The sequence below is a fragment of the Hevea brasiliensis genome, chromosome 13, assembly GCF_030052815.1.
Source record: "Hevea brasiliensis isolate MT/VB/25A 57/8 chromosome 13, ASM3005281v1, whole genome shotgun sequence".
NCBI lineage: Eukaryota > Viridiplantae > Streptophyta > Magnoliopsida > Malpighiales > Euphorbiaceae > Hevea > Hevea brasiliensis.
This window is the reverse complement of record NC_079505.1, coordinates 78,043,070-78,056,643: the sequence shown is the minus strand read 5'-3', so window position 1 is coordinate 78,056,643 and position 13,574 is coordinate 78,043,070. Positions and strand designations below refer to the sequence as shown.

Genomic DNA, 13,574 nt, shown 5'->3' with positions numbered 1-13,574 from the left:
GAGGTCGCTTGCCGAGTGTGAAGCTACTTGAGAGGTCGCCGGCCGGTCACCGGAGAAGGAAAGAAGGAGAGGAGAGGAGATGAGAGAAATTAGGGGGGCGGGGGGGGGGGGGATTGGCAATCATCGTAAAAATTCACTGTCACACGCTAAGTCCCGTAACACTTCTCCCTTTTTTTTTTGTTACAAAAAATATCATAAATTTAAATAAATTAAATAAAAATATATTTTAATTAAATAATTATAATTAAAAAAATCAATAATTAAAAATATCATTTTTATAACGTCGGTGTCATAGAAAAATTAATAGTGATACATAGGGGAAGCTGTTGACTGTTGTAAAAGTGACTTATCACTTCAATCGGGAAAGCTTGGTCCTCGGGTTCTGCAATAGTCGCCCTCACAATCTCACTCACCATCACAACCGTTGATCTCAATTTAGCTGGGCAGAGCTGGCTCGAATCAACCCTGCTCTGCCATGATTGTCTAATGCTATTATTAACGCGTATATTTCTCTATAGTCTCAGAAAAAAAGCATTGGCCCACTCTACCGTTAAAGATGCGATCTTGACCGTTGAAGATGTCGGTCACGCACGAAAAAATCAACTCCCAAATATTTGTCTACGACTGAGTCACACTGAATCGTCTTTGCCGCCACAGTCCACAAACTGGCGCCTTTGTTATATAAATTTTGTTTTATTTTTAATCTTTCGCAATTTCCCATTATTGTGTCTTCCCGTCGTCGTGTAGAAGAACAGTGAGACACGGTTTCAAATTTCAAAATAAAACCCAGTATCTTAAAATAATATTTAATTAAAATGGGTAAATAATTGGTCGATACTCATTTTTACTAGCCTCGCTAAGTATCCTTGGGAGTCCGAGAAGCGTTGTTTAGGAAAAGGAAATTTGTGTAAGGGGCTTTGAATCTTCCGATTATTGATCAATCGTCGCTTGTGTGATTCTCTAATGGCTGGGTAAGAATCTATCTCTGTCGTTCTTTCTTTTTCTTGTTCTTTGTGGACAGTATAGAAGAACCTGATTGATTCTTTGCTATGTTGATCCTCATTGCTCAGTTTGGGTTGCTGTTACTTTTAATATGCATTGGCCTTTTTTAGTTTCCCTTTGATGTTCAGCTGACGTTGATTTTTTTTTTTTTAAGTTTGACAAGAAAGATGATTTGGGTAATTGTCAAATTTGAAGCATATACTTGTTACTACTACTACTATTATTGTTTTTAATTGGGAATGCTTATTTGGTCATTTTCTGGGAAGGATAGCTGATGAATTTGATAGCTTGAACTGAATATTACAGTATTGAGGCAATCTTTACTTGTCTATTTTAACCTAGTTGTGGTTGCTAATGAGAACTAATTTTTAATGTTGATTTTTGTTGTGATCTGCATAAAAAGTGGTTTCTTTTTTTGGTATTCAGTGACTATTTTACTGTTTTGTTGTTGTGGTTTTTTTTTGGGTGCAATGTGTAAAACATGGACTGGGTTTCTGTGCTTTATGTTAGGATAAGTAGTATTCGTGGGAGATGTGGGAAGTGCCAAAATTGGTGGAGATTACACCTAACCATTGCAAACTCGAATTAGAAATCTCATTTTCGAGCATAAGAAATTGCTAAACAGTGTGAAATCTGCTGTGTCTTGTTTATGTTGTAATTGTTCTCTTAAACTGCTATGGTATGGCAGATTTCTTCTTTGATACTTGTTTAGTTGCATTGCCGGTTTCCTTCATTTGCAGAATTGCAGTTAGAAGTTTGCAACTTTAAGCCTTTGTTTATGCCTTAACATCACATGCTATCACATAGAAATAATTGGGAGTTAATCAATTTGTCTTCCTGCTTGCTGCTGTTGTATAGAAAAAATTTAGATGTTCTAAGCTCAAGTTATAAGATTGAGATAACTTATTTAGTAAATGAATTTAAAAAATCAAACTCACAACTTTCAATAAAAAGAATGTATGGTTAGAATCAATGATTCAAGAAACTGATATTTCTACACGGTCGCCATTTCTTTATATTTTTATAAGCTTTGAATAGCATTCTCTCTTAAATGCTGTTTGCTTTGTCATTTGAGAAACTATAGTATAGTTGAAGTATACTGTAGTTATAGTTCATGCTTATTATGTAGCTTATATGTGAGGCTTCTTGTGGCTCTGAAGGCTAAAAGTTCAAGTTAGAGGCAAGTTGTCATTTTCTATTTTATGTGAAATATTTATCTTGATGGTCATAAGTTTAGATTATCTGATTGCATAGTCTATCTTGTGCTTCAATTGTGTTTCTCTTCACAATCTTGTGCGTGTCTATGATTGTTTCACCAGGCATATCTTCTCTGCACTTGCTTGTAAGTTTAAAGAGAGCTGATTATGTAAATGTTGTTAATTACTTTGCGTCTGTAGATTGAAGGATGCTTACACTATTTGCCAATGTTATACAGATTGTTGATTTATAGTATAATTTTGTAGATCATCATGGCTAGTAGATGGTCATAGATTTGCAACAAAAATCAAGAGTGCATCTGATCCTGAAAAGGTGATATGGGAGAGCAATCCGTCTAAAGCTTGCCCTAATTGCCAGCATGTAATTGACAACAGTGATGTATGTTTTCTAACCTGTCCTATGTATCTGTTCTGCTCATATATTTTCATTTATTTGATTCATTTATCTAGGAGTTGGAAACTTCTTTTGAGTTTACAGTTATTCCGGCCAATTGTTTGCAATTTTGGCTTCAAAGACTTCTTTTCCGATTTATATTTTTTTCTGGTGGTGTACTAGTGTTATGACTTGGGAGTATGTGTTCATGTCTTGATTATTAGAAGTTGGAACCTCTCTCAAATGTTTCTCGGTGAGAAATATCCATTGCAAAATCAAATTGATGATTTATCGCATTTGGGTTATGAACAGCATAAATAGTGGCCGTGGGATTATAAATTTGAAAATGGTATACTTAACTTATTGTTGTCCTTTTTTTGGAATTTATCCAGCATGTTGGCTGCAATCATCAAAGATTTATTGATTGTTAGTAGAAATTGAAACTTTTAATGTGTGTGCGTAGTCTCATTCTCCATTACTCTTTCTTTCTCATTTCTTGTCTCCTAATAGTCAATAATTGTGCAAAATTTCATTTTATTGGTAAAATTCATAATTTTGTTTTTGTTATTGTAAGCAAAAGTAAAATAAAATTTATTTATAAAAGAAATCTGCTGAAAAAGGGAATAAAACTAACAGAAAATTGGTAACTAATCAAGATGCCTTTTTAAGGATATAATAGCAATCTTATTCTTACCTAATACCTGCTTGATTCGAAGGATACATTAACACGATAACTGTAAATTCTTGGTAATCTTTTATGATTAATCAAACTCAATAACGACTCATTCTTGGAATCATATACCTTGAAATCACATTCCTTGTAAAGCTATTCTAAAAGGTAAGTTTAAATCCGTGAACTAAATGCTACCCATGTATTTAGAAATATGCTTTGTCAACACACTTGCTATTTTGGTAGAACATAATGTGTATAATGAACTGATTGTTTTATTGATTTTTCTATTGCATGATTCTGTTAGGAGCAGAATTCCTAACAGCTCTGTTACATAAGAATTAGAGAAGAATAGAAGAGATAAAGAGAGAAAAAAGAGTAGACATTGAGAGAAGAATTAATGAGATTCTTGATATTTTCTTGAATTTCTTTCTAAAAGTGCCTTTGCTGTATTTATATATCTGATCAACTAATTCCAGCTGGAATAACTGCTCCCTTCAAAACTAACTGCTGCTAACCACTCCAGCACAACTCTAACCACTTCAGACATACCTAACTGCTTCCAGCTACGATTCTAACTACTCAAGACATCCCTAATGGCTTCCCTGAACCTCCTGTACGTGACAATACCTCCCACATGAGCACATTCTTGTCCCAAGGATTGTGCTAACTCAGGAAATTGGGCAAGAAGAAAAGAGGTGTCCTCCCTTGTAGCTTCATCAACTGAAAGTCCCCCACTCTACGAGGGCTTGAGGGACTTGCTGGTGATTCCTAGCGATGACTTTGGACTGCAACACCTTTTCTGGATGCACACAAATCTTTTCAGCCAATTCAACATCCAAAAGAAAATTTTCACATTCCCCAGATGTCATTTGCTGCATGAATATCATTAGCCTCATCAACTTCATCCAGCAACCATCAAGAACTTCAAGCTCTAATTCATCTTGTCCTTGAGGAATCTTTAGTTGAGAAATCAACACATGCCATATATGAATAATTCCCTTTCCATTTTGACATTTTTTCGAACATCTTCTATACAACTCTCCGTATAATAGGGAATTAATTTTTTCTATCTTCTTAATATCTGCCATTTGTCTTGCATGAGAATTATACAATCGCAGCAGCTGAACTTACAATCAGTCCTCACAATGCTGCCACTTCCTTGCAATATTCCCAATTCCTTCAACTCCCTTAATTTTTTTCTTTATGAAAAACGTTCCCAAGAATCTCAGCAATGAAAGAATCCTACGTATGACTTGTACAAACTCAATTTCTTTAAATGACACCACAAATGATTTTTTTTCTGAAACTTTAATAGATTTGAAGGCAAGAATAATACCATGATCATCTTGATTTGAAGGTTTCAGTTTGATGTGCGAATCTTCAATTTTTTTTCCTGATTCAACCTTTCTGCTGGAATTGTTTTGCTGAATTTTTCTTTGATGTTCATTTGTGTGTTGAGAATTCTTTTCACTTTCTATTAACCCTCTGGAATTTGGAATTTCTGCTCCAAATCTTGAGACTGATCTTTGGGTTGTGCAACTTGAATTGATTTCTCCAACCTTTCTATTTTCTCTTGAAACAATTTCTCCAATTTTTCTAATTTTTGATCCATTGACTCTCCCTGTCTTTTTAATCTTCTGTTAATCTTTTGTTCCCAAGATTGTATTTGCATGGTTAAGGTTGCAACACCAAACAGGGAAGAAGAAACAAAGAACAGAAAATTGATAGGGACGGTGCTGTTTCTCAAGAAAAGGAAATAGATGGATGGGAAAAAGAACTTTTAGGAGGAAACAAGAAAAGAAGATAGAAGAATTTCAAAAAAGGAAAAAGAAAAGAAGTTAGAAGAATTTCAAGGAGGAAGAAGAAGAAGAAGAAGAAGAAGAAGAAGAAGAAGAAGAATAGAGAGAAGTGCAGAAGAAATCTGGAATTTGTCAGCTGTAAACCCTAGAAACAGGGTTTCAGGCTTTCAGCTGAGAAAGAAAGGGGAAAAAAAATATATATATATATATATATATATATATAGAGAGAGAGAGAGAGAGAGAGAGAGAGAGAGAGAGAGAGAGAGAGAGGGAATTAAGGAAGAACAGAAAGAAAGGACAGAGAAGATAAGATTAGAGAAGCAATTAGAAGAGAAACCTGAAACAGAGCTTAGACGCTGGAAATTGGAGGAATAGCAACCCTGATGGAGTAGGAATCAACGCTCCTACCTTGCTCTGATAATAAATGTTAGGAACAGAATCCCTGGCAGCTCTGTTCATAGAAGAAAATTTAAAGAATGGAAGAGAGAAAGAGAGAAAACAAAGTGGAAATTGAGAGAAAGAGTTAATGAGATTCTTGATATTTTCTTGAATGTCTCTCTACAAGTCTCTTAGCTGTATTTATACAGCTGATCAACTAATTCCAGCTGGAATAACTGCTCCTGCCAAAACTAACTGCTGCTAACAACTCCAGCACGACTATTACCACTTAAGAACCTAATTGCTTCCAGCTACAATTCTAACTACTTAGGACATCACTAACTGCTTCCCTGAAACTCCTGTATGTGACGCCTTCATTCCTTTATATTACATTGCAACATTGAAAAAGTAATTTTACTGTTGTATTCTTACCATACAGGTAAATGGTATCTAAGATTTTAGATGTCACCAAGTTGGTAGATACTTTGCATTACACATCTTCCTGTGTGCTTGTAAAATATACATATCAAGATTTCTATTGTTTATGTGTTACCTTTCGTAAGTTGGCTCAAGTTCAAATTTTTACCTACTTATATATATTTGCAATATGGCCCCACAATTTTTATTGTTTGAGTGCTTAATTTATAAAATTATCATTCATAGTCCTACAAAAATGTATAAAGTTAAAGGAAAAACTTATGATTTCTTAATCTTGTAACATTTTTATAGATCCTGTAAATATTTAAACAGTTTTTTGTGTGCAGATTACTCAAAAGTGGCCTGGATTACCCAGAGGGGTGAAATTTGATCCAACTGATCAAGAAATTATTTGGCATTTACTTGCAAAAGTTGGTGTGGGAGGTTTAGATCCCCATCCTTTTATTGATGAATTCATTCCTACTGTTAACAAGGATGATGGGATCTGTTATACCCATCCTCAGAATCTACCAGGTAAGAGTCGAGAGTTCAATTCTATCTGGTAATTTGATATCTAATCATCTTGAATTGGTTCCAGTTCTGAATTTGTAAAATCTTAGGTGTTAGGCAAGATGGAAGTGTATCTCACTTCTTTCATAGAGCAATCAAGGCTTACAATACTGGGACTCGAAAGCGCCGTAAAATTCAAGGTGATGATTTTGGTGATGTCCGTTGGCACAAAACTGGCAGGACTAAGCCAGTGATATTGGATGGAGTTCAGAAGGGCTGCAAGAAAATTATGGTTCTTTACATGAGCACAGTAAGGGGTGGCAAAGCAGAGAAAACAAATTGGGTGATGCATCAATATCACCTGGGAACAGGGGAGGATGAGAGGGAGGGGGAGTATGTGGTTTCCAAAATATTTTATCAGCAGCAACAGACTAATAAGGGTGACAAAACTGAAGATGAGTTGCTTGAAAATATTGATACTGTGATTGCAAAAGTAGATCCAGTCACTCCCAAGTCTGTGACTCCTGAACCTCCTCGTACTGAAAGGCGATGTCCAGACTTCAACTCAGGAAAGGAGTGTGCTGTTACTAATGATTGCACGCATCTCTGTACTCAGGTAAAACCTATTTTCTCTTTTATTTTCCCCACTAGAAGCACAAAGATATGTTCATGTTTATATATATGTGTGTGTTCAGTTATTAATATGTAAGCCTAATTTGTCCAGTATGTAGTAAAAAGAATGTTCAATGTAGTAGTTACAGAGTATGTCCATTTATATTTTAACGATGAAATTAAAAAAAAAAAAAAAAGAAGAAATGAAAGGAGATGCTGATGTGCGTTTTTCCTTCTATGTGCCTAAGCATCCGGAGATGGAAGATGTTGAAGTTCATGCTCAATCTGAATATCAGTACCCCAGTAACGATGATCAATTGAAGACAGAAAATCTTTCTAATCAAATGGTGGATAATAATGATAATGTCATTGAGGAAGAACCAAAATGGTGGGACAGCGAGTCACAGAATCTGTTGGATTCACAACAACTAGTGGAAGGGCTATCTTTGTGTGATGAGCTCCTACAAAGTCAATCTCCTAGCAGGTATGGAAATGGAAATGAAAGAGCTAAAGGGAAACCATGCCTCTCTGATTATGCCCAGTTAGGACCAGAGGATTTAAAGAAGGATCTAGAGGAGTGTCAAAAATTGGAACTTGATCCAGCTAACATAGAACTTGATACACCTCCAGAGTTCAGACTAAGTCAACTTGTATGTTGTCTTTTAATCATTTTGTTTTGCTTTCTGCATTATATTTAATTTGTTATTGCTTCTTTATTTTCTCTCATGACAATTCCTCTCAATGGTCTTGTAGGAATTTGGATCACAGGAAAGCTTTCTTGCATGGGGTGGTGGTAGCAAGCTATTAGACTAAGTATATGGTTTGGCTAGCTTCAACCCTCATCATGGCAGAAAACATCATTTTGTGCACCTATAATTTTGGATGCTTGACCTGTTTGGTTGGGTTTTGGAACTCTATTATTTTGCTGAATGACTCTATCTGTAATTTGTAGTGTGAATTACTGGTTCTTACAACCTGAGCTGTAATTATGCACATGTCATGCTAATGCCAGATAATAGATCAAATTATGGTCTATTTCTGTCTTTAGAGGGCTTCAAGCAAAAGTTTAGGAGTCTTTTGACATATTCTGTTGTACTCATGGTTCCACAATGTAATGCTAATGGATGTCAAGTGCATATCGTTTGAAACTTTTGTGGCAAGTTAAATTCTTCGGAATTGGAAAACATTTTTAGGAACTTGCTCACCCTGACCATATGGGTCTTGGGATCTTCTACCTGAATCTCGAGTTTTGATCTTTAGAGTGTTTCTTTTGTGCTAAGGCTTCTCAAACCACCAACCCAACCCCCAACGAAGTTAAAAACAGTAGCTTGTTAATGGAGATGGACTCGATTGTGTTGCATATACAATCATGTAAGGGTTATAAAAGTCTGAAAAATATCAATCTATTTGGCCCATGGATTCGAAACAGCTTGAGAACTAAACGAAGCAATCAGCAAAATTATAATTTCTGGGTCTTGCTGGGCAATCTGATAAGGCATTTGGGTGGTTGCTACTTGCGCAATATCTTGTGTGTTGATCTTTTAATCACCATTAGGTGCAAAGTAGAATGCCGTGTGGATCATAGAAATGTTAAAAGAAATGAAGGGGGACAGAGTGTTAAGGGGTAGGAAGTTAGAGTAGAATGATGTGTAAGATAACCTCTTTAAGGGGCAAAATGGATAATTTGCATTTTATTTTTATGTAATTTTAGGGATGTAATCACTCCAGCATATTGATGTGCTTTGCCTTTCATGCTTGTGTTGTTTGCTTATGTGTTGCCCCATTTATACAAAATGCTTGTGATACCTCTCACATTAGCCTAACTTGGCTTAATGCTAACTCTGTATTTGATTTCTCATAATTGTTGTGAGATTCTTGTAGGCTGACTTGTCTTGAAGAGTTCAAGTTAAGTGCCACACGGTCCAAACTGAGTGTTGAAACTGGGCCCATGACACAGAGAACGCCTAACCAAAATTCATGAACTTGGGGAGCATTACAGATTGTAGAAGAAGAAGGGTAGTTAGAGAACTAGGCAAATCCCGATTTTGCTTTGTTAAAAAAGCCCCCAATCTTTGGTTCGATGCCCTGTGCTCGAACAGCATGATTGCTTGTGGGGATAGCTGGAATAAGGCACATCCTAGTTACTCCCCTTGGCTTGCACCTTGGCAGCATGCTTAGCTGGTTGAGTAGGGACTTGGGTACCTTTTTTTGGTCCTCAAACCAAAAGCTGACAAAAATTTCCCAGGCAAAGGAGTTCAAAATAGGTCATGCATTCCTCAAAGAGTTTTCCCTGTCTTTCTCCTATCTTCTAGCCATTATTGCAATTAAAGAAAGCAGATTGATTTTTCTTTTTTGGACTAGAAAGAAAATATATTGAGATTTACATGCAAAATAAGTTAATATCACCATAAATTTACTATCTTCATTGGTGATGAATTGAGTCCTGACGATAAATTTTTCGAACATCTTAGGATCTCATCCTGAATAATTTAACAAAAGTAATCCAAATTTCAGCTAAGGACTATGCCAAATTGTCAATACAATAATATTTAATTTTCCCTCAAAGATAAAAATAAAATATAATTATAAGAACAAATTTATTGGATTTCACTCCCAAATTTCATATTTGAATAATTAAAACTTTTTTATGATATTTTTATATTTGAATATTTTATGATATCATAAAGTTCTTCAGGATTCTGGAAAAGATTAAAAATAATGATATTAAGAAGACATATTTCATGTTTATATATAGTACACCATAAATAATACAATATAATGAATAATAAAAAAAATGACAATTAACTAAAAATACAGTTCACGAGGCATTGAAGCTAATCCTTGCTAGCTGATGGTGGGCATGGAATGATTAGCTGACTCTAATAAATCAAAATTGTAATCAACTTTGGAATAAAATTGATTTTATTCCAAATAATTGATCTAGAACATTTACAATAGCTACAGATACTGTGATTATCTAACCTTAATGAACTAATTAGGATTAAAAATATAAAGTAAATAGTTAATTTTGAGAATTTATAAGCATGTAATAGTAATTTGCCCTTGTAAGAAGTACCCGATTACAATCCGGTTCAAATCATAGGCAGCAGGAGGTGGTGGTGGTGGTGGTGGGGTTTAGGATAAGGAAGTGCACGTGGGCTTCTTAAAAGCTGCTATTTTGACCAAACACCTTGTTCTTCTTCTCCACCTTCCTCTTCTTCACGGGTTAGGAGTTGACGGAGTGAAAGGTGCACCTTCTTATGTGGCCGACAGCAGAATAAATATTAATTTAAAATTGCAAAATCCAGCTTCTGACAATTCTATCCTTACTGCACCAAAATCTTTCAGCAGGTACGATTTGCTTGCAAGTTAGCTCCACATTACTCATCCAGTCACTTCTAGCAGAGTCGCTCCTTTAATTTTTCTCTCTACTTTCTCCTCTCTTGCGTGCAAGAAGAAACAAAAGGGGATACCATGGCAAAAGGCATGCAGTGGTCATCTTTCAACTGTACACTTGACTCACGTGAATATGGGTTGTAACCCTACAGTTCCGTTAGGTCCACAAAGCTGAGTTCTGAGTTTCGACCACAATACAATGACTCAACAAAAGGCTAATGATCCAAAAGGCTAGGGCAGAGGCTGTGTTTGTATACATTCTTATTTTATAAAGACGTCTTATTACAAATCCGTTGTCTTTAATTAGAAAAACCAAAATCATTTAATTATAAGCTAATTTCGTTTGGCTGTAGACAAGTTGATGTGGACCAGTGACTCTCTCTAATAACTTGATTATATATATATATTATAGTCTAATTGAGTTGATTAGTGGAATTATAATTATTTTGCATGAACTTCCTGAATCTTACACAGTTGTCTGGAAGTTCCATTTCTGAGCCTCTTTTGGTATATAGTATGAACGTGTGTCTCCGAAGTCTGAAATGATTCAGGCAAACATTCAAGATGGAAAGAAAAAGAAAACACTGGCAGTCTTCTTGTGGGTGGCTGATGACTGATGTTGTCCAAAATGATGGCTAAATAATTAGTAGAAATAAAAGAAGAATGTGTATCAGATTCAGAAGATGCACAACAATATATCTTTTTTTTTTCATAGAGAAAAATGAAGAGAAAGAAAGAGGAAATTAAAGAATTACCACGAATATAATTATAAAAAAATATGGTAACTAGAATAATATATAGAAATGGTTTTAAATAATTAATACTATCCGAACGATGTGTATAAAAATTATAAGGCCAACAGATCACAAAATTTGTTGGGCCTGCTGCAGATATTTACACTGCTCCACCAAGAAAAAAAAAAGGAAGGAAAATGAAAATGATCTTCCATGGGTAGCTAGTCATGCCAACAAAGGAGCATGACCACACATCTCCTTATAATATAAAGCCTAGCTCTTTGCTCTCTAAGCGAAGCTCCAAGACCTCTGCTAGAAATCCTTCTCTTTGAGACTCCCATGGTGATGGTATTACTGCTCATCTTCATCTCTAGTGATCAACTGCTGCTGCTGCTTTTTTTTTTTGCTTCTTCTTTATTGGTGGGTATTAAGTTGCAGTTTTGGATCAGAGTTAGGTTGAAATGAAATGAAAAAGGAGGAAGAGAAGAGGAGGGTGATATATATTAAAGGAGAGAGTGGTCCGTGCTGACGTTGGCCTAGTAAAGAGCCAACGATGGGGCATGAAAGGGCGCGTGCAGTGTCCCTAAACCTACCGGACGGTGCGCTCTGGGCCCACTTCCCCCTTTTTTTTTTTTTTTTCCTCCATGGGTAGATGGAGAGGAGATCGAACCGGGAACATTGCCACAGGTTCATTACGTTTTTGTCGCTGGACCAAAGCTAGACGGCCCCACTTACCCACTTGTGTACCATGCCCCAAGGCTACGCAAAAAAAGATTCATTAATTTTTGGATAACTGGCGACTAGAATTTAGTTAAGATTAATAAGATGTGGAATTAACTACCAAAGGAAGTTATGAAGAGAAGTGAACGCATGGAATTATCATTTTCCTGGAGAAAAGAAATAGAAAGAAGCCAAAATCATTTTCTTGGTTACTTTGGCTTGTCATATTCTATATCCAAACCAGTGTAGTGTAGGCATCATCACCCACCAGCAGCACAATGGGTCGGCCATTACTTCGATAAGGTGACAAAATTAATTCTGTAGTTTTATGGGCAACCCTTCGAAATCCGTAGATGATGTAATTAGATGTTTATTTTTGTTGAAAGTTGATTATAGATGATGAATCATCCTCCCTTCTCTTTCTAAATTGCTTTTGTTTGATTTTTGTTGGATCCACCTAAACAGCAGGCAATAAAGAGTGAGGATACTTCATAAATCTTTTCCTTTTTCTATTTTAATTTATCATAAACTCTTTCTTTAATTGTCTTCTTATATATGACTAATTGATTAAAATTAAATAAAATTTCCAGTGAGTTGAGTCCTACATGACAATGCATATTAACCAACTTTTTCATCTTTATTGTTATATATAAGCTCATCATATCACCTTAATCATTCTTTCTTACTCATACTTTTAAATTAAGAAATTTTTTTTATCAAAATCAAGATTATTATGAAAACAAGATAAAAGATATATATTAAAATATGAGTTTAATTTATGATAAATCGAGTTTAGATATGAATTTTTCTTTAATTGATAGTATAATTATGTGGAGATATGGCCACAAAGTAGTGTTGTTGACAATCAATTAATTATATTTTTTATAAATATTTTTAATTTTCTTTTTATTATGTTATCCAATGTAGATATTTCTTGCTTAACTGATAAACGTTTAAGCAATCCACTATTGATCTGATAAAAAAGATAAATTAAAGGATTAGCTTAATTAATAAGTAAAATCACTTTTTATTTTATTATTTATTTTAAAATTAAGCACAAAAAACTTGTTATTATTTTGATATATATATATAAATGACATATTGCACCATTTTATTATAATAAAAAATAATAATTTTATAGAAATAAAATGTTAATTTCTTGAAATTAAAATGTTGAAATTTGATTAGTGCTTTAGAATTATCAACAAATTGAATTTTGGGAATACAAAATATTGGTTTAATATTGGGATATATTTATTGAAATCATGTTATGTACAATATGCAAAGTTGGCAGCAGACCATATAATATAAGAATAAGATCCCACCGACATTTTAACTCTTGAGATTTGCTGGGAATGTGAATCCAATTCTTATCTGCCCATTAAACACATTGATTCTTTCCGTCACATATAATAATAATAATAATAATAATAATAATAATAATAATAATAATAATAATAATAATAATAATAATAATATGCACATTGAATTAATTTTGCTGAAATAATATTACTTTGAAAGAGTTAGCCTTGCTATACATGGAAAGTATTTGCATAAGCATCTGACTAAATGACTTGATTCCATTTTGCAATTGAAATAAATTAAATTAAATCAAAAGAGACAAATGCAAAATCTCTCAAGAATCTCCAGTTCCCGTCACTTAATTACCACACATGAAAAGAAAGAAAGGATTTATCACTTAGTAAAGGAAAGTGAAATTTTAATTTTTTTTTTTAAAGAAAA

General features: G+C 34.4%; 2 protein-coding genes across 2 annotated transcripts; one reads left to right on the top strand and one right to left on the bottom strand.

Annotated features, from left to right (window-relative positions):
- Window positions 1-705: 705 nt before the first annotated feature.
- LOC110642252 (SUPPRESSOR OF GAMMA RESPONSE 1) lies at window positions 706-8,129 on the top strand. The gene is made up of 6 exons (XM_058132321.1): window positions 706-971; window positions 2,466-2,598; window positions 6,207-6,393; window positions 6,480-6,985; window positions 7,230-7,631; window positions 7,735-8,129. Exons 1-6 carry the CDS (start codon window positions 964-966, stop codon window positions 7,792-7,794), a joined length of 1,296 nt encoding a protein of 431 aa, XP_057988304.1. The 5' UTR covers window positions 706-963; the 3' UTR covers window positions 7,795-8,129.
- Window positions 8,130-11,156: 3,027 nt separating this feature from the next.
- LOC110642244 (small polypeptide DEVIL 4-like) lies at window positions 11,157-11,550 on the bottom strand. Its single transcript, XM_058132320.1, has one exon. The coding sequence runs from the start codon at window positions 11,477-11,479 to the stop codon at window positions 11,333-11,335; it is 147 nt and encodes a 48-aa protein (XP_057988303.1). The 5' UTR covers window positions 11,480-11,550; the 3' UTR covers window positions 11,157-11,332.
- Between the last annotated feature and the right edge of the window lie 2,024 nt (window positions 11,551-13,574).

Bases quoted from the DNA above. Each gene is read 5' to 3' on its own strand.
- LOC110642252 (XM_058132321.1), top strand. The intron at 2,599-6,206 runs GTATGTTTTCTA...TTTTGTGTGCAG, and splicing joins ATGTAATTGACAACAGTGAT to ATTACTCAAAAGTGGCCTGG. The intron at 6,986-7,229 runs GTAAAACCTATT...TATGTGCCTAAG, and splicing joins GCACGCATCTCTGTACTCAG to CATCCGGAGATGGAAGATGT.
- LOC110642244 (XM_058132320.1), bottom strand. From the start codon at position 11,479: ATGAAGATGAGCAGTAATACCATCACCATGGGAGTCTCAAAGAGAAGG.